Source organism: Bombina bombina, chromosome 7 (assembly GCF_027579735.1).
Source record: "Bombina bombina isolate aBomBom1 chromosome 7, aBomBom1.pri, whole genome shotgun sequence".
Lineage (NCBI taxonomy): Eukaryota > Metazoa > Chordata > Amphibia > Anura > Bombinatoridae > Bombina > Bombina bombina.
In genome coordinates this window covers 415,810,091-415,837,590 of record NC_069505.1, presented here as the reverse complement: position 1 = coordinate 415,837,590, position 27,500 = coordinate 415,810,091, and the positions used below count along the sequence as shown (strand labels likewise).

The 27,500-nt window shown below is 39.2% G+C and overlaps 1 protein-coding gene across 1 annotated transcript in view; it reads right to left on the bottom strand.

Annotated features, from left to right (window-relative positions):
- The window catches only part of SH3BP1 (SH3 domain binding protein 1), a 122,251-nt gene that overhangs the window by 18,163 nt on the left and 76,588 nt on the right, over nt 1–27,500 (bottom strand). The window contains exons 8-11 of the mRNA XM_053721230.1: nt 12,400–12,468; nt 10,265–10,355; nt 7,577–7,710; nt 4,830–4,941 (exon numbers count right to left, since the gene is read on the bottom strand). Coding sequence (XP_053577205.1) covers nt 4,830–4,941; nt 7,577–7,710; nt 10,265–10,355; nt 12,400–12,468 — 406 coding nt within the window. The remainder of the gene's footprint in view (nt 1–4,829; nt 4,942–7,576; nt 7,711–10,264; nt 10,356–12,399; nt 12,469–27,500) is intronic.

The following is a 27,500-nucleotide window of genomic DNA, read 5'->3' as shown; positions in this document are numbered from 1 at the left end:
TAAATGAGAGTGAGTCTTGATGGGCCAGATGGATGGGCCCGTGGCTGGATTGGTAAAGGGCAGAGAGCTCCAGTCCGACTCAGACGCCAGCAAGGTGGAGGTAGAGTACTGGTTTGGGCTGGTATCATCAAAGATCAGCTTGTGGGGCTTTTTCGGGTTGAGGATGGAGTCAAGCTCAACTCCCAGTCCTACTGCCAGTTTCTGAAAGACACCTTCTTCAAGCAGTGGTACAGGAAGTAGTCTGCATCCTTCAAGAAAAACATGATTTTCATGCAGGACAATGCTCCATCACACGTATCCAAGTACTCCACAGCGTGGCTGGCAAGAAAGGGTATAAAAGAAGAAAATCTAATGACATGGCCTCCTTGTTCACCTGATCTGAACCCCATTGAGAACCTGTGGTCCATCATCAAATGTGAGATTTACAAGGAGGGAAAACAGTACACCTCTCTGAACAGTGTCTGGGAGGCTGTAGTTGCTGCTGCACGCAATGTTGATGGTGAACAGATATAAAACACTGACAGAATCCATGGATGGCAGGCTTTTGAGTGTCCTTGCAAAAAAGGTGGCTATATTGGTCACTGATTTGTTTTTGTTTTGTTTTTGAATGTCAGAAATGTATATTTGTGAATGTTGAGATGTTATATTGGTTTCACTGGTAAAAATAAATAATTGAAATGGGTATATATTTGTTTTTTGTTAAGTTGCCTAATAATTATGCACAGTAATAGTCACCTGCACACACAGATATCCCCCTAAAATAGCTAAAACTAAAAACAAACTAAAAACTACTTCCAAAAATAAAAATCATAAGTATCCCTGATATACGAAGATGACTTAACTACATAGGGCTGTAAGATCTTGTCTAAAAAGATAGAAATATTAGAAAAAATGGACCCTGTACCGGCCACAATAGGTCTGCCTGGTGGTAGGTCTTTATTTTTATGGATCTTAGGTAAGCAATATATTACAGGTCTTATTGGATGTTTAATCTGTAAATATTCACTCAGATCTTTAGAGATTAAACCTCTCTTCATAGCTTTAGATAGAATATTAGTAATTTCACTCTGTATTTTATATGTCGGATCAAAACCGATTTCTACATATACTGACCCATCATTTAATTGCTGCATAATCTCAGCCACATATGCTTCCTGCTTCATCAAAACTAGGGCACCGCCTTTATCTGCACCCTTGATTGTTAACCCTTTCTTTTCACAAATTGCTCTCAGTGAGGTCAAGTCTGCATCAAATTTAGCTTTATTCTTATTGAAAACATAATCTGGTTTTAAAAACAGTTTCTCTACCTCACCAAGAACCAACTCAAAAAAGGTATTAACACTGTTATCAGTAACACTGGGGTTAAAACTACTAACTTTTTTCAAACCAACTGATTTGCAAGTTAATATATCTTTATCTCCAGTAGAAACAACAGTGCCACTAATATCAGCGTTCTTATCAAAGAATACTTTCAACTTGATAGATCTAAAAAACCTATGTAGCTCTTGTTTGATTTGAAACAAATTACCTTTATTAACCGGACAATATGATAGACCCTTATTTAAAAAGGACACTTCTATGTCAGAAAAATCTATCCCTGAGATGTTATGTACAATACCATCATTTCTTGTAATGACACAATCTTTAAGTGACACATCAGAGACTTTATCAATTGATCGTCCATCTTGAACATAAATGTCCATAGCTTTCACATTATCAACAATATCGCAGTGAGGCTTCATATGTATTTTCTTAATGTCCCCATCACAGATTATTTTTTTCATTTTCGCTTGCTTTACTGTGGAGTCTAATGACTCACTCACCACATCCTGTGCAGTACTTATTGCACCTGTCGGCCCCTTCCACGGCTGTTCCAGCGGGTATGATTTTTTGAACAAATTAGAAAACCTGGATTTACCACACCAGAAAATTATTTTATTTACTTTGGATGTATCTAGCTTGTACACATCGATTAAGCATACAAGTGGGATAACTGCTGTAGTTAAGATGTTGTCTAATGACAAAAAATACAGTTTGGCTCAGATACAATTTTTTGTAAATCTATTGGAGTTATCTTGTATGCCAATTATTTTCTTTTTAAGGACACTTTTTATATCCAAAGGAAGGGGACAGCCATGGGGTCCAATGTCGCCCCGACATATGCCAACATATTTATGATTAATTTTGAAGAATTATTTGTTTATGAACATCATTTATTTAAACAATATGGTGCCACTTGGTGGCGTTTTATCGATGATGTGTTTGGCATATGGTATGGCGACATTGGATCCCTACTGGCATTTGTAGAAGATCTTAATTGTTCAGTTAATGGCATTAAATTTACTTTGACATATGATGAATGTTCAATCCATTTTTTGGATACAAGAGTCTATAAAGGTGAGGATGGTTTGAAAATTGATATTTATTCCAAACCTACGGATAAAAACAATACTCTATGGTTTGAGAGTTTCCATCCACCCTCTACTTTTAAGGCTGTCCCAAAGAGTCAACTTCTTAGGGTTGATCGGATCATGTCAGATCCAGCCATTAAGGAGGTACGTCTGGAGGAGATGTCGGATAAATTTGTCTCTAGGGGTTACCCTGAATCACTAATTAAAGACATAAAACAAAATGTGAGTGCAGCTAGAGAGGAATCTAAAACAGTGAGGAAAACTAAAAATGTTTCTAAAAATCTGGAGAGGATTAAATTTATATCTCAGTACAATACAAGGAGCAATCAAATTATAAAATCATTCAGAAATATTGGCATATTCTATCCAAATGTCACCCAGATATAGGGGCCTTTTCATTATCACCTATGTTGGCTTATAAACGTGGTCCTAACATTAAAGATAAATTGGTGAGAGCTGATATTGGGGTTAAGAAAAAGATGCAGAGCACAATAACTGGCCAAAAACGAAAGGGATGTTACCCATGTCTATCTTGCATCAATTGCAATTCTATGATTAAGGGTGACACGTTTTGTCACCCTTACACGGGTAAGAAGTATTCTATCAATGAGTATTTGACTTGTAGGTCTGAGTATATTATTTACGCAATTAAATGTCCGTGCTCCTTGATGTTTATCAGTCAATCGACCAGGGAGGCACGAGAAAGAATCTCGGAGCACAAGTCTAATATTCGTTGTGGAAAGAAGGATGCTCCTGTGGCTGGTCACTTTTTAGAGGCAGGCCACAGGATAAGTCAACTGTGTTTTCAAATCATTGAAAGGGTTAGAAGAGGGGGAGATACGGAAAATATACTGAGTAGGAGAGAAACATTTTGGATAAATGAATTATGCACCTTGTGGCCGAGAGGCCTGAATAGGGAATGTAATTGGACTGCCTTTTGGTAATTTAATAAAATGAGAATGATATTAAAAGTCTCTTTTTACAGGTATTGTACTGTTTTATATGAGACCTAGTGTCTCTGAGTGTGTGTGTGTGTGTGTACATATAGTGTTGAGTATCCAATATTGACCAATATGCAAGTGTGTCAATCCACTGATTCAATCTACTGCAGTGAAGCAAGATATTATAAAATCAAAATGTTGGATTAAATAGTATTTAAAAAGTAAAATATAAATGATTAGTTTATCTGTGGATTGATACATTTGACATGTTTTTTAATTTGATATATTGTGGTTATCATAACAAATGATTAATTGAATTTTCAATGCATTTTTAAAAATTTTTTTTTAAGTATATATTAATTTTTTGTCACTTATATATTGATAAATTGTTTCACAGTTATTATTTTTTAATATATAAAATTTTGTTATATATATATGGTATTTTTTTCACATATGTTAAATATACAGTATATTTGTTTGACAATATGATGATTATTCACTAGGTGGCGATATATTCAGTCATCAAAATGCACTCTAATACATATTTGGATGTTAATTATTGCTGTCCACTAGAGGGCAACAGCGTATCACTTTTAATCACAATATTTGGCGCCATTATGGCTATTTAAATGTTTGTTCACTTACTTATGGTCAAGCTTGAGAAAGGGCTAATTGTGGGCCTGAAACGTTGCTTTATCTGATCCCTGTTTGTACAATAAAAGGTTTTTTGCACTAGCTGGAACATTTCTGCTTTCTTCATACCTATGATGGGCTTGGTGAGCCTGTTCCTGGCTGTGCAGTGAGTGCTGTGTTTCATGCTACATTGTTGCAATTCTCTATTAGCCAGTCAGCAATCTGTTCGTAGAGTGCGTTGTGATCAAACCTTCTCTTCCTGCGAGTTACAACAGCTCTACCATAACCATTTTAATGCACAGTAATCTTAGTAACATAGATAATTGCTGCTCTTTCATATGCTTGAGTTTATTATCCCTTTAAAGGGACAATAAACACTTTGAGATGGTAATATAAAATGATAAACTGTATATATAAATAAAACTCTGTGATATACTTTAATTATTTATTTTGACCCATGTTCCTGTAATTCCATTCTGAAATTGTGTTCCTGTTAGAAATGGAAGTGCAGAACACTGTTATATTCCACACAGCCATTGGCTGCACACTCTAGTGACCTATTTATAATAGTCCCTAATTGGTCACAGCAGAGAAGGTAACCTAAGTTAAAACATGGCAGCTCCCATTGTTTTATAGACACTAAAACATTACACTTATTTTGTCAATATTTAAACAGCTAATAAAACTTTAAAAAATACATCTTTATGTTATTCTCAGGCTAATCTTTTCTTTGAATGCATCAATCTACCTATAATTATTTTAGTGTTTAAAGTCCCTTTAAGCTCTTTGAGTGTCATTATGGTTTAGTGGTGTGTGAGCTTGGGGCGCAGCAGTTGGTACTCACCTGCTACGGCGTGCGGCTCAGACATAAACCCCGACAGGCTGCTGGCACCAGCCCCCAAACTGGACTTGAGTTTCTTCAGAATTGAAGCTCCAGCAGTCAATCGGAAGAGACCCTGTGAGAGGACAAAATAAATGAACTCCTCCCCCAGTATAAGTATTACTCAGTTGATAGATCTTCCAGTTTTCTGCCATAAGAGAAATCTTCAAACCACGTATTGCTATATCTTACATACTGACTGCCTAGAAGAGGGTCAAACAATGCTATAAAGACACCTATAAGCCAAACCCAATAAGTAGGGTGTACTACATGTGTGACATTAATAAAGATATACACAATAGCCTAGATTCAATAATTTATTAAATGATTCTGATAGAGTGTAAAAAAAATTCAATTTATTTCTACTTTTAAATTAAGTTTGTTCTCTTGGTATCCTTTGTTGAAAGGCAGGTAGGACAGTGTAGGAGCAGCCTGTGACTGGAGCAATAGATGGCAGTAGTTTTATAACTATCCCTTTAAGAACAAAATGTGACAATATCTAGTGTTACACTGGTTATAGAATAGTTTAGGATAGGGGTGGAACATAGGAATGTAAGATATGTGTTTTGCGCGTTTTACTATTTATATTTCATTGCGGTCGGGTTAGCTCACATGAAAAGTATTAAAAATATTAAACATACTGTAAAATATTCTAAATAATCCATAGAATAAATTGTGGATTTTTCAGTCCTGAAAACTAAAAGAGCACATGACTGCTTCACAAGCCCCACCCTGCCACATATCTGTCACTCATTTTGTAGTTTAACTTATCATTTTTGCAGAAACCAAACAAAGGAAATTTTGTTGAGACAATGACAGTGGTAATGCCTGACTATGACCCTGATTACAATAACGCACAAAAATGAGTGGTATCGCACTCTCCATAGCGCTGCCTATACAAGTTACTGAAAAACCTTCTTTTGTTGTGCGATATGGTGCGTTAAGCTCCATAGCGCACAAAACCCAAGGCCTAACTTTACGTGCTCGTGCATGTTTTTCTCCATAGACATCAATGGGGAGAAAGTGTTAGAAAAAAACGAACACCTGCAATCGCAGAATGGCGATCGCTATAACGCAATCCCCATTGATGTCTATGGGGAAAAGTTATATATAAACCAAACACCCTAACATAAACCCCTTGTCTAAATACCCCTAATCCACCGCCTCCCGACATCGCCAACACTAAATAATGTTATTAACCCCTAAACTGCTGCCCCGACATCGCCGACACTAAATAAACCTATCAACCCCTAAATAGCTGGCCCCCACATCGCTACTACTATAATAAAGCTATTAACCTCTAAACCGCCGGCCCCCCACATCGCCAACACTAAAATAAAGTATTAACCCCTAAACCACCGCCCCCCCGCATCGCAAAGACTATAATAAACCTATTAACCCCTAAACCGCTGCCCCAATCTTAAAGACTAAACCTATTAACCCCTAAACCACCGGCCCCCCACATTGCAAATCACTAAACTGTTAACCCCTAAACCTAACTATCCCCTATACTTTAAATTAAAATTACAATATAACTATCTTAAAATAAATAAAAACTTGCCTGTGAAATAAAAAAAACTAAGATTAAACTATAAATAAACCTAACATAACTATTTTAAGAAAATGAAATAAAACGGAAAAAAAAATTTACAAGATTAAAAAACCTAACAATACGAAAAAATTAAAAAAATCTAAGATTACAAAAATAATAAACGAAATGATCCAAAATAATAAAAATTAAACCTAATCTAAAAGCCCTATAAAAACAAAAAAGCCTCCCAGAACCCCCCCCCCAAGTTAAACAGCTATTTCACCTGTAAAAAAAAAAAAAAAGTAAACTCCCCCACCAATCAACCCCCCAAAATAAAAACCTAAGTCTAAAAAAAACACAAGCTACCCATTGCCCCTACAGGGGCATTTGTATGGGCATTGTCCTTAAAAGGGCATTCAGTTCTTTTTTGCCCATAAAAATAAAAAAGCCCTAATCTTAAAAAAACAACCCCCCCCCCCAAAAAAAACCCCCCTAAGAGGCCTATTTAACAACGGTCTGTCGGACCTGATCCGACAGTGCGAATCAGGTCCGACAGACATCGCTGAATGCGGAGAGCAATACGCTCTCCGTATTTAGCATTGCACCAGCAGCTCTTGTGAGCTGCTGGTGCAGCGCCGCCCCCTGCAGACTCGCGGCCAATCAGCCGCCAGCAGGAGGTGTCAATCAACCCGGTACTCGATCGGGTTGAATTCCGGCGATTCCTGTCCGCCTCATCAGAGCAGGCGGACAGGGTTATGGAGCAGCTTCATAACTGCTGTTTCTGGCGAACCTGCAGGCTCGCCAGAAACACGGGCCATCAAGCTCCATTCGGAGCTTGATAGATAGGCCCCTCAGTCTAACCCTCAAATAGATACTCACCATTTTCAGCGGTATAGGCGTACCGCACCATACCACAAAACATGTAATCTAGGTCTATGTTAGACTCAAGTCTGGATCGGCTCCATCAACTAAGGAAAGTGGTGGGGGAGTTTGACCATTAAAACCAACTGCAGCAAACACAGTGTTAATCTAATCTAATAACATTCAGACTCTGCTGATATGTTAATCTATCAGAAGACTGCAGAAATATGGTGTAGTTAGAATGTGTTTACTGAGTCAGCGCATGCCCAAAAGATACCCACAAAGAGACCCACAGTAAAACAATGATATGAGCACTTACCTCCTCCTGCATCCCATGCGTTAGCAGCATCCTCACACAGGCTGAAATGGGCACAGCAATCTCACAGTTAAACCGTGCCAGGTGGGTCTCAAGTAGCACTCCGTACACCTCAGCGGGCACCTGCTCCATGTGAGCTGTAAAGAATGAGAGATTCAGAGAAGTGAGAGAAGGCAGGAGACAGGGAGAACTTTTGCTTAAATGTGTTCAGTTTGCCTGACCTCTCTCTCATGACTGACCTCTCTCTCATGCTGCCTAACCTCTCTCTAATGCTGCCTGACCTCTCTCTCATGCTAAATGACTTCTCTCTCATGCGGTCTGACCTCTCTCTCATGCTGCCTGACCTCTCTCTCTCATGCTACCTGACTTCTCTCTCATGCTGCCTGACCTCTCTCTCTCATGCTGCCTGACCTCTCTCTCATGCTACCTGACTTCTCTCTCATGCTGCCTGACCTCTCTCTCTCATGCTACCTGACTTCTCTCTCATGCGGCCTGACCTCTCTCTCTCATGCAGCCTGACCTCTCTCTAATGCGGCCTGACCTCTCTCTAATGCTGCCTGACCTCTCTCTCATGCTAAATGACTTCTCTCTCATGCGGTCTGACCTCTCTCTCATGCTGCCTGACCTCTCTCTCTCATGCTACCTGACTTCTCTCTCATGCTGCCTGACCTCTCTCTCTCATGCTACCTGACTTCTCTCTCATGCGGCCTGACCTCTCTCTCTCATGCAGCCTGACCTCTCTCTAATGCGGCCTGACCTCTCTCTAATGCTGCCTGACCTCTCTCTCACATGCTGCCTGACCTCTCTCTAATGCTGCCTGACCTCTCTCTAATGCTACCTGACCTCTCTCTAATGCTGCCTGAGCTCTCTCTCATGCTGCCTGACCTCTCTCTCTCATGCTGCCTGACCTCTCTCTAATGCTGCCTGACCTCTCTCTCTCATGCTGCCTGACCTCTCTCTAATGCTGCCTGACCTCTCTCTAATGCTGCCTGACCTCTTTCTCTCATGCTACCTGACCTCTCTCTCATGCTGCCTGACCTCTCTCTCATGCTGCCTGACCTCTCTCTAATGCTGCCTGACCTCTCTCTAATGCTGCCTGACCTCTCTCTCTCATGCTGCCTGACCTCTCTCTAATGCGGCCTGACCTCTCTCTCACATGCTGCCTGACCTCTCTCTAATGCTGCCTGACCTCTCTCTCACATGCTGCCTGACCTCTCTCTAATGCTGCCTGACCTCTCTCTAATGCTACCTGACCTCTCTCTCATGCTGCCTGACCTCTCTCTCTCATGCTGCCTGACCTCTCTCTAATGCTGCCTGACCTCTCTCTCTCATGCTGCCTGACCTCTCTCTAATGCTGCCTGACCTCTCTCTAATGCTGCCTGACCTCTTTCTCTCATGCTACCTGACCTCTCTCTCATGCTGCCTGACCTCTCTCTAATGCTGCCTGACCTCTCTCTCTCATGCTGCCTGACCTCTCTCTAATGCTGCCTGACCTCTCTCTCACATGCTGCCTGACCTCTCTCTCTCATGCTGCCTGACCTCTCTCTAATGCTGCCTGACCTCTCTCTCATGCTGCCTGACCTCTCTCTCTCATGCTGCCTGACCTCTCTAATGCTACCTGACCTCTCTCTAATGCTGCCTGACCTCTCTCTCATGCTGCCTGACCTCTATCTAGGGTTGCCACCTCACCCATGTTTTCCTTGACACTTATGAGTTACACATGCTGCAGGGTATGCAAAGGGGAACATGAATTGCACCCCTGCACAGCACATGAATAGTAATTCTTGACAGCACTATTCATGTTCCTCCCTGCACACCCTGCAGCATGTGTAACTCATAAGTGTCCAGGAAAACATGGCTGAGGTGGCAACCCTACCTCTGTCTCATGCTGCCTGACCTCTCTCTAACTTGTCTAACTCTCTCACCTAGCTTGCTCTCAGAGTAACTTGTCTAACTGTCTTACCTAGCTTGCTCTCAGAGTAACTTGTCTAACTGTCTTACCTAGCTTGCTCTCAGAGTAACTTGTCTAACTGTCTTACCTAGCTTGCTCTCAGAGTAACTTGTCTAACTGTCTTACCTAGCTTGCTCTCAGAGTAACTTGTCTAACTGTCTTACCTAGCTTGCTCTCAGAGTAACTTGTCTAACTCTCTCACCTAGCTTGCTCTCAGAGTAACTTGTCTAACTGTCTTACCTAGCTTGCTCTCAGAGTAACTTGTCTAACTGTCTTACCTAGCTTGCTCTCAGAGTAACTTGTCTAACTGTCTTACCTAGCTTGCTCTCAGAGTAACTTGTCTAACTCTCTCACCTAGCTTGCTCTCAGAGTAACTTGTCTAACTGTCTTACCTAGCTTGCTCTCAGAGTAACTTGTCTAACTGTCTCACCTAGCTTGCTCTCAGAGTAACTTGTCTAACTGTCTCACCTAACTTGCTCTCAGAGTAACTTGTCTAACTGTCTCACCTAACTTGCTCTCAGAGTAACTTGGCTAACTATTACTCACACTCTCACCTACGTTACTCTCAGAGTAACTTGTCTAACTGTCTCACCTAACTTGCTCTCAGAGTAACTTGGCTAACTATCACTCACACTCTCACCTACGTTACTCTCAGAGTAACTTGTCTAACTGTCTCACCTAACTTGCTTTCAGAGTACCTCATCTGACTCTCAGACTAATCATATCTGACAGGAACTTACCTTTCTCTTTCAGGGTATCTCTGAGCTCCCATAGGGCTGCGGTCAGACGGCTCAGGGATTTCTTGTGATATTCCGCTTGCAGCTCCAGCAGCTGAAAATATATTATGTGCAGCTTTGTGTTAAATACTGTGTACATGCGCTACTGCATGTGAATTTGTATGTCCTCTCTGTTTGTGTCCCAGTGTGTATATGAGTGTATACATATGTGCGTGTATCTGTGAGTATGTGTGCATATGCAGGTATGTGAATATATGTGTGTCTGTGTATATGCATGTATGTGAGTATATGTGTGTGTCTGTGTACTTATGCATTTATGTGAGTATATGTGTGTTTGTGTGCACATGTACATATGTGATTATATGTGTGTGTCTGTGTATATGCATGTATGTGAATATATGTGTGTCTGTGTATATGTGTGTATGTGAGTATATGTGTGTGTCTGTGTATATGCATTTATGTAAGTATATGTGTGTTTGTGTGCACATGTACATATGTGAGTATATGTGTGTGTCTGTGTATATGCATGTATGTGAGTATATGTGTGTCTGTGTATATGCATGTATGTGATTATATGTGTGTGTCTGTGTATATGCATGTATGTGAATATATGTGTGTCTGTGTATATGTGTGTATGTGAGTATATGTGTGTTTGTGTGCACATGTACATATGTGAGTATATGTGTGTGTCTGTGTATATGCATGTATGTGAGTATATGTGTGTTTGTGTGCATGTGTACATATGTGAGTATATGTGTGTGTCTGTGTATATGCATGTATGTGAATATATAGGTGTGTCTGTGTACTTATGCATGTTTGTGAGTATATGTGTGTGTCTGTGTACTTATGCATGTTTGTGAGTATATGTGTGTGTCTGTGTGTACATGTACATATGTGAGTATATGTGCGTGTGTACTTATGCATGTATGTGTGTATATGTGTGTCTGTGTATATGCATGTATGTGAGTATATGTGTGTGTCTGTGTATATGCATGTATGTGAGTATATGTGTGTATATGCATGTATGTGAGTATATGTGTGTGTCTGTGTATATGCATGTATGTGAGTATATGTGTGTGTCTGTGTATATGCATGTATGTGAATATATGTGTGTGTCTGTGTACTTATGCATGTATGTGAGTATATGTATGTGTCTGTGTATATGCATGTATGTGAGTATATGTGTGTGTCTGTGTATATCCATGTATGTGAGTATATGTGTGTGTCTGTGTACTTATGCATGTATGTGAGTATATGTATGTGTCTGTGTATATGCATGTATGTGAGTATATGTGTGTGTCTGTGTATATACACATGTATGCGAGTATATGTGTGTGTCTGTGTACTTATGCATGTATTTGAGTGTATGTGTGTGTCTGTGTACTTATGCATGTATGTGAGTATATGTATGTGAGTATATGTGTGTCTGTGTATATACATGTATGCGAGTATATGTGTGTGTCTGTGTACTTATGCATGTATTTGAGTACATGTGTGTGTCTGTGTACTTATGCATGTATGTGAGTATATGTGTGTTTGTGTGCACATGTCATGTACATATGTGAGTATATGTGTGTGTCTGTGTATATGCATGTTTGTGAGTATATGTGTGTGTCTGTGTATATGCATGTATGTGAGTATATGTGTGTATCTGTGTACTTATGCATGTATGTGAGCATATGTGTGTCTGTGTGTACATGTACATATGTGAGTATATGTATGTGTGGCTGTGTGATTATGCATGTATGTGAGTATATGTGTGCTTGTGTGTATTTGCTTGTATGTGAGTATATGTATGCATGTTTGTGAGCATTTGCATGTGTGTAAGTATTTGGGTGTATGTGTACATATGAATGTATGTGAGTATATGTATGTGTGCCTGTGTTAATATTCATGTTTGTAAGTATATGTTTGTGTCTATTTTTATGTGTTTGTATGTGTCTGTATATGGGTGTGTTTCTGTATATATGTTTGTGTATGTGTTTAAGTGCATATGTGTATATTAGGGTATGATGATTGGGTGTATGTGTTTAAGTGCATGTGTGTGTATGAGGGAATGTGTCTGTGGCTATGTGTGCATTTGTGCTTATGTAGTCTTTGTGTGAGCAAGTGCATCTATTAGTATGTATCTCACTTACTTTGATAAAATATTTCTCACACTCCTCCTCTTTGGTATTGAAGTGATACAGGTCACACAGGTAATCATCCTACCACAACACAAGAGTGAGGTTATACACAATATACACTACAGTATATGAGCACACTATATACAGTATACAAAATACACACTGCTTAAATTGTATAAAGTACAAAAAAGGTAAATCAAACTCACTCAGAGGTACACAGAAATGGTATCAGATATATACATTAGATGAACAGACAAAAGATACACACACACAAACATGCACACACAATATACTCTCCCATTAGCAAAAATGCTTATTTTAAAAGTAATTAGTGTTTTTTAGTGGCATATGCACATATGCTGTGAGTGCCCCAAGCACCAGAGAGCTTGGGGTGGTGTGAATTAATTTGTGCCGCACAAAGCACTGCTGACTCACTGAGATCTGCTGTTTAAATACATGGGCCCTTCACAGCACATCTGATGAAAAACAGGATTAACTTTTACTAGAAGCAGTTGTGTTAATGCAAGTATATTAGAAAAATGTTTCTATTTAAAATTAAAATTCACCTGTGCATATTTACATTTTGACCTTTCAATCCTTTTAAACATGCACAATATATAACATTATAAGTGAAAAACACCTATGGTATATAATACAGTTTATTAATGATGTGCATAACATTAACATGATATATATACTTTGCATATATTTTTGGTTATTTTTTACAATATAGGTTGTAGTTTTAGCAAGTTACCACATGATGGCAGTCTAGTAACACAGAATCAGTTTTATCAGAATCATTTTTGAATATCCTTATTTGCAATAAATGATGAATGAATTAATGTCATGCAGGGTAGATAAGCAGAGTAGTAGTATAAACATAACACTTATATCCCAAAACTACTGATATAGTCCTGCTTAAATGAGCAATTCAGTGAACAAATCTAAATATAATACTGAGGACCAGATTACAAGTGGCGTTCTAAATACATCTTTCATGTTCTCAAAGTAAACATTTATTGCCGGCCGGTTAGTGCCTGTATTACAAGTTAAAAGTAAAAAGTCTGATGCGTGCTAACTTCTTCCCATAAAAATTATGGGGTGCGCTGTTGAAAAAAAATAAAAAAGTTATCGCTTGCGTGCTGACCAGACACCACCACGTTAGACCAACTGCGCTAAACCAGAAGTGAGTTATAAAACTTTACATTCTAATGTTCTTCACATAGAAGAAAATGTTCTTTTTATTTTAATATATATATATTTCTATATATATCTGTATATCTGTATATATTTTTTGTAAAATATATATCTATACCTATCTATCTATATGAATATATATAGATATATAGAGAGATAAATATTGTATGTACAACTATATATATATATATAAATATTTGTTTTAAAATTAAAAAAAAATATTTCTATGTGAAGAACATTGGAATTTCAAGTATTTTGATTCAAAACATATTTAAATAGATTGGTCTAGATTACAAGTGGCGCGCAGTAATAAAACTGTATCTCTCCACTTGTAATCTTTGCTGGAGAAAGAGAGTGAGGGAGGGAGACAGAAGGAAAAGAGAGGGGGAGACAAAGAGAGTGAGGGCCCCATTCTAAAAACTTTGCTGGCTCAGACATGGTTTTGCACACCAACGCTTGCCCAAGCTACCTTCAGGGAATTCTATAAAAAAAGGTCTCACCCTGTAAATTGCGAGATGTCTCCCATAGAAAGTAATGAAGCTCACTCCAAAGGGAATCTTTGCCTGGGCGAGTGACGTTAGCAGACAACAGGAGGCGCACATAGTATCTCGCAATGGCCACTGTTTTCATATACATGTGTTTTTCTATTAGGATAATAAGTGTTTTGCGTATTTTGACACAATCTCGCCACCTTTTAGTATGCGAGAAAAAACAGAACTCTGCAGGGGAATTTATTTACAGAATACGCCAGACTTAGAGGAGAAATTTTAGCTACAACCATTGAACATACAAGCACTAGTACTGAAAATGACACAATATAAGACTGTTGGCTAGTTTAGAGGAAATAGTAACAATTCCTAAGCGTGTCAAATCCATATACACATAGGGAAAAGGAATAAAATGTATCCGTTGAAAATGAGCTTAAAATTACTGTTACCAAATATGTTGCAAGTCCCTCTGAAATGTCAGTCGGAAAGCAAGAAATGAACCCAGCTCAATGTAGTCACTGTAGTGAATATAATTCCCTCCAATGCATAACAAATAGAGTCTCTAGCTGTAGTAAACTCCTCCTTTGGTTGTGATAAATTCTGAGAGAGCGCAACTCCGGCTCAAGATTATTTATTACAACAAACAGGGATCTGTCAAGGCACAAATCACCTGTGTTTTAGTGTAATTATTTGTCTGCTGCACTATTTATTGTAATAAATAATCTTGAGTCGGAGCTGCGCTCTGTTTGTTTGTCTCTTTATACATATACACAGAGAGAGAAGCACTCAACCAGAAACGTACAATGGGCTCCATTTATGAAGCCGCGAATGCGAGTCTGAAACGGAAGTTAAGAAGCAGCGGTCATGAGAGCGATGCTCCTTAACCTGTCCTCCACATCCGGATCCAATCAGGATGATTGACGGCATTGCACAACCATTTTACTAGAAATGCTTGCGCAATGATAAATTTAGCGAATCCTGTCCGCTTGACATATAGTAAATCTACCCCTATGGCTCAGTAGCTTGTTCGTTAGCGGGTCACTGGGAGCAGCCTCTTTATTAATTTTTTCTGGAACCCGGGCAAGAACCTGCTTGCAGGAAGACCTAGATAAGCTTTCTTATCATTGAAGAACCTCTTTGTTCTTTATTCAGCTGTGTGATAGTTAATCCTGAATGTTAATGTGGGACATCGAAGTCAACATAACATTTTCAGGATTCAGATAGAGCATAAAGTTTTATTCTAGAATCAAATGTATCTCTTTTTCTAGGTCTTGTTTATTGGAACTTAGATCTTTCCAAGAGGAGAATACTGAAATATGCTCAAGAGAGGGCACGTGTCTTGTGCACTACACTGCAGCAGTGTTTGCAATAATGTAACAAGGGCCTATGGTTGTGCCAAGGAGAGTTGCTACCCAGTCGTTAGTTATTATTCATGCTGCAGGGTGTGCAGGGACCGAGGAACGGGTGTCTTTAGACAGCACTAGTCATGTTCCTCCCTGCACACCCTGCAGCATGTGTAACTCATAAGTGTCCAGGAAAAACATTGCAGCTGGGTAGCAATCCTAGTCAAGGGCGGAACGTGTGTCTTTAGACAGCACTAGTCATGTTTCTCCCTGCACACCCTGCAGCATGTGTAACTCATAAGTGTCCAGGAAAAACATAGCGGCTGGGTAGCAATCCTAGTCAGGGGCGGAACGTGTGTCTTTAGACAGCACTAGTCATGTTTCTCCCTGCACATCCTGCAGCATGTGTAACTCATAAGTGTCCAGGAAAAACATAGCGGCTGGGTAGCAATCCTAGTCAAGGGCCACGTTGTTAAGACGATAGTGGGCTAAATTTACTGTCTCGGTAGGCAGACCAGTTCACAAGTAGTGAACCTGTCCACCTGCCACTTGTGATGTTTCATTGCACAGAGAAATGTATCATTGCACAAGAGGATTCTTGTGCAATCCCACCCCATGCTCTGGCACATCCAATTGCAGCAGGCAATGTCAATCGCCCCGAACAAGCGAGGACCACTATGATTATTCTCACCATTTAGGTGGCGGAGAGGGAAAAAAGAAGTGGCTTTTGCTTCTTAAATATGTGCAACACACTCGCTTATGCGCCTGCTCCTCAAAGTGAAAAAGGCTGCAGCTTAATAAATCTACCCCAGTGTGTCTGAAATTCATTAATCATCAACCCATCTATCTGTTTAATGTTGTAATTGAACAATATTCGCTTGTCTGTTTTGTTACGGTAACGTAGCCTTACTGGGTAGAATGATCTGTGTCTTCAGGGGCAAGCAGAAAGCGGTAATATAGCAACCCTATATAATGGCAAATACATAGTCAAACACGCACTCAAGAGCTGCAGCTTATGCAATAAACAGCCGCGTCCTGCTCAAGGCCGGCGTAACTGAAAAGCTGAGTGGTGTATGAGGTCAATTATATTTGTATCCCCTGAGTAAAGGTTATATATAGATGAAGCTTAGCGCCTTTATTAGAAGATACTGAAGTAGGCTTAGGAGTGTTCTCGTAACTATATGTGTTACATTGTTACAAACTTTAGACTACATTTATTAATAAAGCACTTGTTCATAAAACAGATATCTCTCGCAGCAAATGCTCGCAGCTACTGGCAAGACTGAAATAGATTTGTACCCAACGCTTGTCAGAGTTGCAAGATCGTCTCTATTATATTAAATGAAGTTGCTACTATCTCGTAACTGTTACTCCCCTGCAGCAAAGAATCACTTACACTTTCAAGAACACAGGCATCACAAGCATATTGACACTAAAGTCCCAATTAAACTCTCATGATTCAGATAGAGCAGCAAACAAATTTCCAATTTACTTTTTCTGTCACCAGCTCCTACTGAGCATGTGCAAGAAGTATATAGTATATACATATATGCATTTGTGATTGGCTGGTGGCTGTCACATGATACAGGGGGAGGGGAAATAGACATAAATTTGAAATTTATCAGAAAGGAAATCTCCTCATTTAAAGTTCAGACTAAGAGGCCTATTTATCAAGCCGTCAACTATGCTGCATTCAACGGCACCAATACGCTCGCCTAACATCGCGGCCGCGGACCTGAATATGCTCTTAAGTGCTGTTGCATTGTCTTTTTATCATTTATTTGTTGTTTATGCAAATCTGCTGTATTTACTGGTTCTTTAGAAAATTACAAAAACAAACAAATAAAATGACGTTGTCTAAAACGCAATCCCCCCTTACATAAGCATAAAAGAAACTTAAAAAAAAATATTTTTTTTTTAAAAAGAGCCAATCCCATGGGCAGACGATTACACTGAGGTATCGCTCACAGGCAATTGTAACTTTCTAAATCACACAAGTAGAGACAAAGTTTAAGTGACAACCCCCCCCCCCCCCAACTACTCCAGAACGGTCAACCCCTTCTCACTTGTGCAAGATTGCCATTACAAATTCCAGATAGAGAATACAATTTAAAAAAAGTTTCAAATTTACTTCTATTATCAAATTTGCTTTGTTCTCTTGTTATTCTTTGTTGTAGTGATATCATGTCTGAAGCGCTACATTACAGGACATAGTGCTGCCATCTAGTGCTCTTGCTAATGTATAACATTAGTACTACATGACAGGAAATAGTGCTGCCCTCTAGTGCTCTTGCTAATGTATAACATTAGTACTACATGACAGACAATAGTGCTGCCATCTAGTGCTCTTGCTAATGTATAACAGTACTACATGACAGGAAATAGTGCTGCCATCTAGTGCTCTTGCTAATGTATAACATTAGTACTACATGACAGGAAATAGCGCTGCCATCTAGTGCTCTTGCTAATGTATAACATTAGTACTACATGACAGGAAATAGCGCTGCCATCTAGTGCTCTTGCTAATGTATAACATTAGTACTACATGACAGGAAATAGTGCTGCCATCTAGTGCTCTTGCTAATGTATAATATTAGTACTACATGACAGGAAATAGTGCTGCCATCTAGTGCTCTTGCTAATGTATAACATTAGTACTACATGACAGGAAATAGCGCTGCCATCTAGTGCTCTTGCTAATGTATAACATTAGTACTACATGACAGGAAATAGCGCTGCCATCTAGTGCTCTTGCTAATGTATAACATCAGTACTACATGACAGGAAATAGTGCTGCCATCTAGTGCTCTTGCTAATGTATAATATTAGTACTACATGACAGGAAATAGTGCTGCCCTCTAGTGCTCTTGCTAATGTACAACATTAGTACTACATGACAGGAAATAGTGCTGCCATCTAGTGCTCTTGCTAATGTATAACATTAGTACTACATGACAGGAAATAGTGCTGCCATCTAGTGCTCTTGCTAATGTATAACATTAGTACTACATGACAGGAAATAGTGCTGCCATCTAGTGCTCTTGCTAATGTATAACATTAGTACTACATGACAGGAAATAGTGCTGCCATCTAGTGCTCTTGCTAATGTATAATATTAGTACTACATGACAGGAAATAGTGCTGCCATCTAGTGCTCTTGCTAATGTATAACATTAGTACTACATGACAGGAAATAGTGCTGCCATCTAGTGCTCTTGCTAATGTATAACATTAGTACTACATGACAAGAAATAGTGCTGCCATCTAGTTCTCTTGCTAATGTATAACAGTACTACATGACAGGAAATAGTGCTGCCATCTAGTGCTCTTGCTAATGTATAACATTAGTACTACATGACAGGAAATAGTGCTGCCATCTAGTGCTCTTGTTAATGTATAACATTAGTACTACATGACAGGAAATAGTGCTGCCCTCTAGTGCTCTTGCTAATGTATAACATTAGTACTACATGACAGGAAATAGTGCTGCCCTCTAATGCTCTTGCTAATGTATAACATTAATACTACATGACAGGAAATAGTGCTGCCATCTAGTGCTCTTGCTAATGTATAACATTAGTACTACATGACAGGAAATAGTGCTGCCCTCTAGTGCTCTTGCTAATGTACAACATTAGTACTACATGACAGGAAATAGTGCTGCCATCTAGTGCTCTTGCTAATGTATAACATTAGTACTACATGACAGGAAATAGTGCTGCCATCTAGTGCTCTTGCTAATGTATAACATTAGTACTACATGACAGGAAATAGTGCTGCCATCTAGTGCTCTTGCTAATGTATAACATTAGTACTACATGACAGGAAATAGTGCTGCCATCTAGTGCTCTTGCTAATGTATAATATTAGTACTACATGACAGGAAATAGTGCTGCCATCTAGTGCTCTTGCTAATGTATAACATTAGTACTACATAACAGGAAATAGTGCTGCCATCTAGTGCTCTTGCTAATGTATAATATTAGTACTACATGACAGGAAATAGTGCTGCCATCTAGTTCTCTTGCTAATGTATAACAGTACTACATGACAGGAAATAGTGCTGCCATCTAGTGCTCTTGCTAATGTATAACATTAGTACTACATGACAGGAAATAGTGCTGCCATCTAGTGCTCTTGCTAATGTATAACATTAGTACTACATGACAGGAAATAGTGCTGCCCTCTAGTGCTCTTGCTAATGTATAACATTAGTACTACATGACAGGAAATAGTGCTGCCCTCTAATGCTCTTGCTAATGTATAACATTAATACTACATGACAGGAAATAGTGCTGCCCTCTAGTGCTCTTGCTAATGTATAACATTAGTACTACATGACAGGAAGTAGTGCTGCCCTCTAGTGCTCTTGCTAATGTATAACATTAGTACTACATGACAGGAAATAGTGCTGCCATCTAGTGCTCTTGCTAATGTATAACATTAATACTACATGACATGACATAGTGCTGCCATCTAGTGCTCTTGCTAATGCATAACATTAGTACTACATGACAGGAAATAGTGCTGCCATCTAGTGATCTTGCAAATGTATAACATTAGTACTACATGACAGGAAATAGTGCTGCCCTCTAGTGCTCTTGCTAATGTATAACATTAATACTACATGACATGACATAGTTCTGCCATCTAGTGCTCTTGCTAATGCATAACATTAGTACTACATGACAGGAAATAGTGCTGCCCTCTAGTGCTCTTGCTAATGTATAACATTAGTACTACATGACAGGAAATAGTGCTGCCATCTAGTGCTCTTGCTAATGTATAACATGAATACTACATGACATGACATAGTGCTGCCATCTAGTGCTCTTGCTAATGTATAACATTAGCACTACATGACAGGAAATAGTGCTGCCATCTAGTGCTCTTGCTAATGTACAACATTGTTGCAAAACTGCAGCCATATAGAACTGCAGACACATGCACACTCCTGAGCTTACCTTCCTGCTTTTCAACAAAGGATAACAAGAAAATGAAGAAAATGTGTTAATGGAAGTAAATTGGAAAGTAGTTAAATTGAATGTTCTATCTGAATTATGAAATAAAAATGTTGGGTGTATGCCCCTTTAATGAATAAAACAGAAATGTGAATATTTAAAAAATGACATCCAGTTAAAGAACCTATTGTGCAATATTTTGTCCTCGGGTTGCTATTACAACAATTATATTTCAGGGTTGCTATATGTCTGAATCATGAACGTTTAAATGTAACTTCCTCCTAAGACCAGACTCACTGATTTATCATTTTAGTATAAAATTTAGTTCCCCTCTAATATGATGTAACTACATCTGGTTTTCCCCCAGTCTTAAGGATTCGAGGATGAGTTACTCATCCTTCAGCTATAATTAGTCAAAGTTACAAAAAAGTGCTCGGCTAATTTCATATTGCAGTCAGATTTGTTTGAAGACACGATATGGACCTTGCTGGTATCTACCATTTTTATTTTTATATACACACAACAGACCAATTGCCAATTGTAATGCACAATGCACTCACTTTAATACACAACCACCATGTTATCTATATGACACACATGAACTAGTGCTGTCTAGCTGTAAAAAAACTGTCAAAATGCACTGAGATAAGAGGCAGCCTTCAAGGACATAGCAATTAGCATATGACCCTACCTAGCTTTAGCTTTCAACCAAGAATATCAAGATAACAAAGCAAATGTGATGATAAAAGTAAATTGATATCTTAAACATACCATTGATGTCTTCAATTGCTGGGTATGCATAGTGCGCAAGATTGACTGTCAGTCAAATATGTGCATGATATGTACACAGTCAGAGGCTGCATAACTTGCCTGTCAATCAAATGTGTGTCTGGTGTGTACACATCAATCAGAGGCTGCATAACTTGCCTGTCAATCAAATGCGTGTATGGTGTGTACACATCAGTCAGAGGCTGCATAACTTGCCTGTCAATCAAATGTGTGTATGGTGTGTACACATCAATCAGAGGCTGCATAACTTGCCTGTCAATCAAATGTGTGTATGGTGTGTACACACCAATCAGAGGCTGCATATGCTCCAGGTGTGACAGTGCACTATGTGGACAGTTCTAAAGCCCTCCGTGCACCTCTTTTGACACCCACTCCAGTCTGTGTCACATATATCAACCAGTGCTGGACTGCAAAGGACTGGAGTAGGCTTTGGCTTTAGGAGGTAGCGAAGTCAGTCACAGTCCAGAGCTCTCAGCCGACTGCTGACCAGTGATGACTCTAAAGGGTGCATTGGGATACAACAACTCCCCAGACTTTAAGACTGCATCCCCATTGCGTCAAAGTACTTATCTACCTGCCCAACTTCGCTCCGGGACCTATAGCAGCCAATAGCACACATGGCGCACCAGCTCTGCTCATGGTTACACCTAACTCCGCCTCCACCACCCTTGACTCTGACACAGAATACCTACAACTCTGCCCATGATCCTTCTAAATATTTATTTCTAGAACTGCCCCTGCTGCTGACACCTTCCCCCGAGCAGCTGCTGGAGCAGTAGCAGGGGGAGGAGCTGCTGGAGCAGTAGCAGAGGGAGGAGCTGCTGGAGCAGTAGCAGGGGGAGGAGCTGCTGGAGCAGTAGCAGAGGGAGGAGCTGCTGGAGCAGTAGCAGGGGGAGGAGCTGCTGGAGCAGTAGCAGAGGGAGGAGCTGCTGGAGCAGTAGCAGAGGGAGGAGCTGCTGGAGCATTAGCAGGGGGAGGAGCTGCTGGAGCAGTAGCAGGGGGAGGAGCTGCTGGAGCAGTAGCAGGGGGAGGAGCTGCTGGAGCAGTAGCAGAAGGAGGAGCTGCTGGAGCAGTAGCAGAGGGAGGAGCTGCTGGAGCAGTAGCAGAGGGAGGAGCTGCTGGAGCAGTAACAGGGGGAGGAGCTGCTGGAGCAGTAGCAGGGGGAGGAGCTGCTGGAGCAGTAGCAGAGGGAGGAGCTGCTGGAGCAGTAGCAGGGGGAGGAGCTTCTGGAGCAGTAGCAGGGGGCACTTCCTGATGTGTCAGTAACTGGCATAAAAACTACTGATACTGACAAAGGAATCGGTCTCACTGTATGCTTAAAGGGGCACTAAATCAATTTTTTTTCTTTCATTATTCAGATAAAGCAGCAATTTTAAGCAACTTTCTAATTTACTCCTATTGTCAAATTTTATTTGTTCTCTTGGTATCTTTATTTGAAAAGGAATGTAAGCTTAGGAGCCTGCTCATTTTTAGTTCAGCATCTGGGTAGCGCTTTCTGATTGGTGACTACATGTAGCAAGTGCTATCTAGGGTGATGAACCTAAAATGGGCCGGCTCCTAAGATTTGCATTCTTGCTTTTCAAATAAAGATACCAAGAGAACAAAGAAAAATAATGATAATAGGAATAAATTAGAATGTTGCTTAAAATTGTTGCTCTATCTGAATCATGAAAGAAATAAAATTGGTTTAGAATCAAACTAAATTCAGTAAACGACTTCAGAGGTGCATTTATAAATGAGACTGAGCATGTGCAAGAACTCGGCAAACAGTCAAGGAATGCAGCTCAAAGCCGATAAAAATTTACAAGGGGTACAATGTGATTAATTTGAGAAGTTCACAAATAATTTGGAAAAAATGATGATAAAATGTTTTCTACGTGATTGGAATAACGGTGTCCAATTGTCTGCATGCAAGGTATATTGGGAGTTTTTGTTCCACAGATGCATTTAAATTGCATAAGTTAATGAGTTCTAGTTTGTAGCATTTTCAACATGTGTGATTTACTTTGTTTAGGAATTAAAGGACCACTCAATGCTCGTTAACTCGTCCGCCTGCTCTGAGGCTGCGGACATCAATCCGCCCAATCACATACGATCGGGTTGATTGACACCCCCTCCTAGCGGTCGATTGGCCGCAAATCTGCACGGGGTGGCATTGCACAAGCAGTTCACCAGAATAAATGCCGACAGCATATGCTGTCGGCATTTATCGATGAGCGGTGTACATGATCGCTAAAGTGGATCATGTCTGTCCGCATCATGATAAATCTACCCCTTAGTCTGAATATCAAATAAGCAGTAGATTTTTTTTTCTGACAAATTTATTTTTTCTCTCATTTTCCGGCCCCCTGTATCATGTGACAGACATCAGCCAAAAACAGACTAGTATAAGTATACCCTGTGAGCTTGTGCACATGCTCAGTAGGATCTTGTTCACAGAAAGTGTGAATATAAAAGGACTGTGCAAAATTTGATAATGTAAGTATATTGGAAAGTGTCTTAAAACTGCTGCTCTATCTGAATCATAAAAGTTTATTTTGACTTAAAGGGACATGAAACCCCGAAAAAATATTTTATGATTCAGATAGAGAATACAATTTTAAACAACTTTCCAATTTAATTCAATTATTTCAATTTGCTTCCTTCTCTTGTTATCCTTTGCTGAAATGTTTATCTAGACAAGCTCAGGAGCAGCAGAGATCCTAGGTTTTAGCTGTTGATTGGTGGCTGAATATATATATCGATTGTGATTGGCTCACCCATGAGTTCAGTTAGAAACCATAAGTGCATTGCTGCTTCTTCAACAAATGATACCAAGAGAATGAAACAAATTAGATAATAGAAGTAAATTAGAAAGTTGTTTAAAATTGTATTTTCTATATGTCCCTTTAAGATCAATCTGAAGGAACTCAGCTTATTCTTGCAAAACAATGGTACATGCCTTGCAAGGTTGTTGATCATTTGAGGACCATATATACAAAACTACTGTATACCTTTTTTACTTGTCAAACCAAATTACTAAAATGTCATTTCCCAGACTCCTTTGCGGGGTCATTCACATGAAAAAAGTTGGATTTATCCAAAGTTCAGACATTCTCGGATCAAATAATTGTACTAATGCAAAGCTGCCTGCAAATTAAATTAGAATTGGGCTCCCTGGGTATTCCTACTAGCAAAACCAGTTACTAGCATTAGATCAACCGCTGTCAGATTGATGATACAAATTACATCAGTAGCCAAAGGGCAAATAGTCCAAAGCTGGAATCCTACTGATCCATCAAGTTTAGTCTTAGTATACGGAAGAATACAATTATGTGCAGAAACTGAACATTTAGTGGCCGCCTAAGGGGACCAATACAAAGAAAGATCTGGACCCCCAGTACTCAAGAAAATAATTCCATCTTCAGTGGCTGCTGGCAAAATCCAATTACTATCTTGGATCTCTGAGCTGCACAAACATTAATTGCACAAGTGTCTGGTTACTACTAATGTATTTTCAAGCTCTTGTGTACTGTATTTTTACTTTGACATTGTTCTCCTTTTATATATTCTAAAACTAGTTTTTATGATTTTTGTTTAGTTTTCCAAGTCATTAAAAAGAAAAGTTAGGGTCTGAATTAAGAAAAAAATGTTTGAATTAGAAAATACATACATATACATGCTCACAAATACACACACATACACAGTAATACACACAGTATACAGCCATACACACACATATACAGTAATACACACACACACACACACTCACTCACAAATACAGACACATATACATACATACATACATACATACAGTATACAGTCATACACATACACACTGACAAATACACACAAATATACATACATATACACATACAGTATACAGTCATACACACACATACATACATATACAGTCATACACACACACACACACGTACATATACAATCATACACACACATACATACAGTATACAGTCATACACACACACGCACGTACATATACAGTCATACACACACATACATACAGTATAAAGTCATACACACACATACATATACAGTCACACACACATATATATATATATATATATATATATATATATATATATACAGTCATACACACACATACAATATACAGTCATACACACATACATACAGTATACAGTCATACACACACACGCACGTACATATACAGTCATACACACACATACATACAGTATAAAGTCATACACACACATACATATACAGTCACACACACATACAGTATACAGTCATACACACATATATATATATATATATACAGTCATACACACACATACAGTATACAGTCATACACACATATATATATATACAGTCATACACACACATACAGTATACAGTGATACACACACACACGCACGTACATATACAGTCATACACACACATACATACAGTATAAAGTCATACACACACATACATATACAGTCACACACATACATACAGTATACAGTCATATACACACATATATATACAGTCCAGTGACGTGCAGTGAGGTCAGAGGCAGGTGAGGCACTAGATATGATACAACGGAGAAACACATGTACAGAGGGATGCAAGTACCCCCAACAGGGCAGGTTTAAATGATAGCTGAACCAGTGCACAGGTGACATAATCAGGTGATGGGTGAGAGCAAGTTAGTAACCACTGAGTTACTGATCAGCTGATTACTTTGCACTGATTCAGCTATAATGAAAACCTGGCCTGTTGGGGGTACTACTTGAGGACCATTGTTGAGAAACACTGCACTAAAGCACCAGCTCATCGGAAATGTATGGATTACCTGGAGAATAAAGCACACATACTCTGCTCACTGACACCCACACACACTCTGCTCACATACACACTCACACAATTCTGTGTGCACAGTGCCAGTTACTAAGCAATTAGAATGATACACAATCTCTTCTCTACTCACTACTGTATTGTAAAAATAGAAATAATTTACCATACAAATTTTACACAAAGGACAAGTTATCAATACTGCCAACACAGCTGCTTCTGCAATATGGTTTTCAAGAAACGCACGTGCACATCCCACTTAGGTATGCTCTTCAACAAAGGGCACCGAAGGATACCAAAAGAATGAAGTACATAATAATAATAAAAGTAAGATAGAAAGTTTATTTATTTATTTTTTGTGTGCAATTTCTATCTAAATGATGGAAATGTAATTATGACTTTCATGTTCCTTTCAAAAACTAATTTGATTTGCTGACATGGGGCCAGTAACAGTTGATGCTAATTCTCAAAATATAAATAACTAGAAAAGTCTATTAAAATAGCATGCTCTACCTCAATCATGAAAGTTTAATTTTAAATGTCTCCCTTTGACTATGTGTTTAACCAGTTACTTTACAATGGCATTATTTCTAAAAACATTTAACTGCAATAATTACATATATTTTTTAAATGACTCATTATCTCCTTTTTATTAATATAAACTTGTACAAAAGCAGCACATATTATAAACACAATGCCACAGCTTTCAAATGATTTGTGAATTACAAGTTAACAGCAGTCTTTAAATAAATGGAGACACAGAGAAAAATAAAAATAGATACTGCATCCTCTGACTGAACAGACATAACATATATGGGGTTTGTACCTAATTAAATCAAATAACCATGAAAAAGGAAGGCTTAGCAATATTCAATGTCAAAAACTTTAGTTTAAATAATGTGGACACTGCACACTTAACTTCAAACTCTGGGTTTTAAATTATGGATTTAAATTTGAATTGACCCTTTGACTTCCTGTCAGTATTGGGTTATGCTCACACTTACTGTCCCCCTGTTAATGAGCTGTATCTGAACACAATTTGTGAATCACCAGAGATGTAGAATACTACTTTACTCTTCTGCTTGGTGTCATCTGTTCTTAAGGCTGTGATACACTGCAAGCAGAGCGACGCGCAGCGTGTACATGCAGCTGTGTGCGCTCAGTGTGTCCTGCCTTTTCATCTCTGAGCACTCTGCTGCGTCAGGACGCGTAGCTGAGCGCTCAGAGATGAAATATTTGAACTTCAGAAGCGATGCGTCGCTCCGCTTGCAGTGTGTCACAGCCTTTAGGTTACCTCAGCTTCCAGCTGTGTCACAAGACCCTGCTCACTGCATCCTCCTTCTGATTAATCTATATATCCTTCACTTGCTAGGAGGCATCAAGAGGGGTGCTTCCTATTGGTCCCAATTTTTGCTGCTAATATATTGACAGAACACAGGTGGCGCTGCAGCACAGCTTTTCCTTTGACCCATGTACTGCAATGGAGAGAAGCGTTCCTGTACCTGACTCTCCATAGCATTACATGGGGGGAAAATATTTTT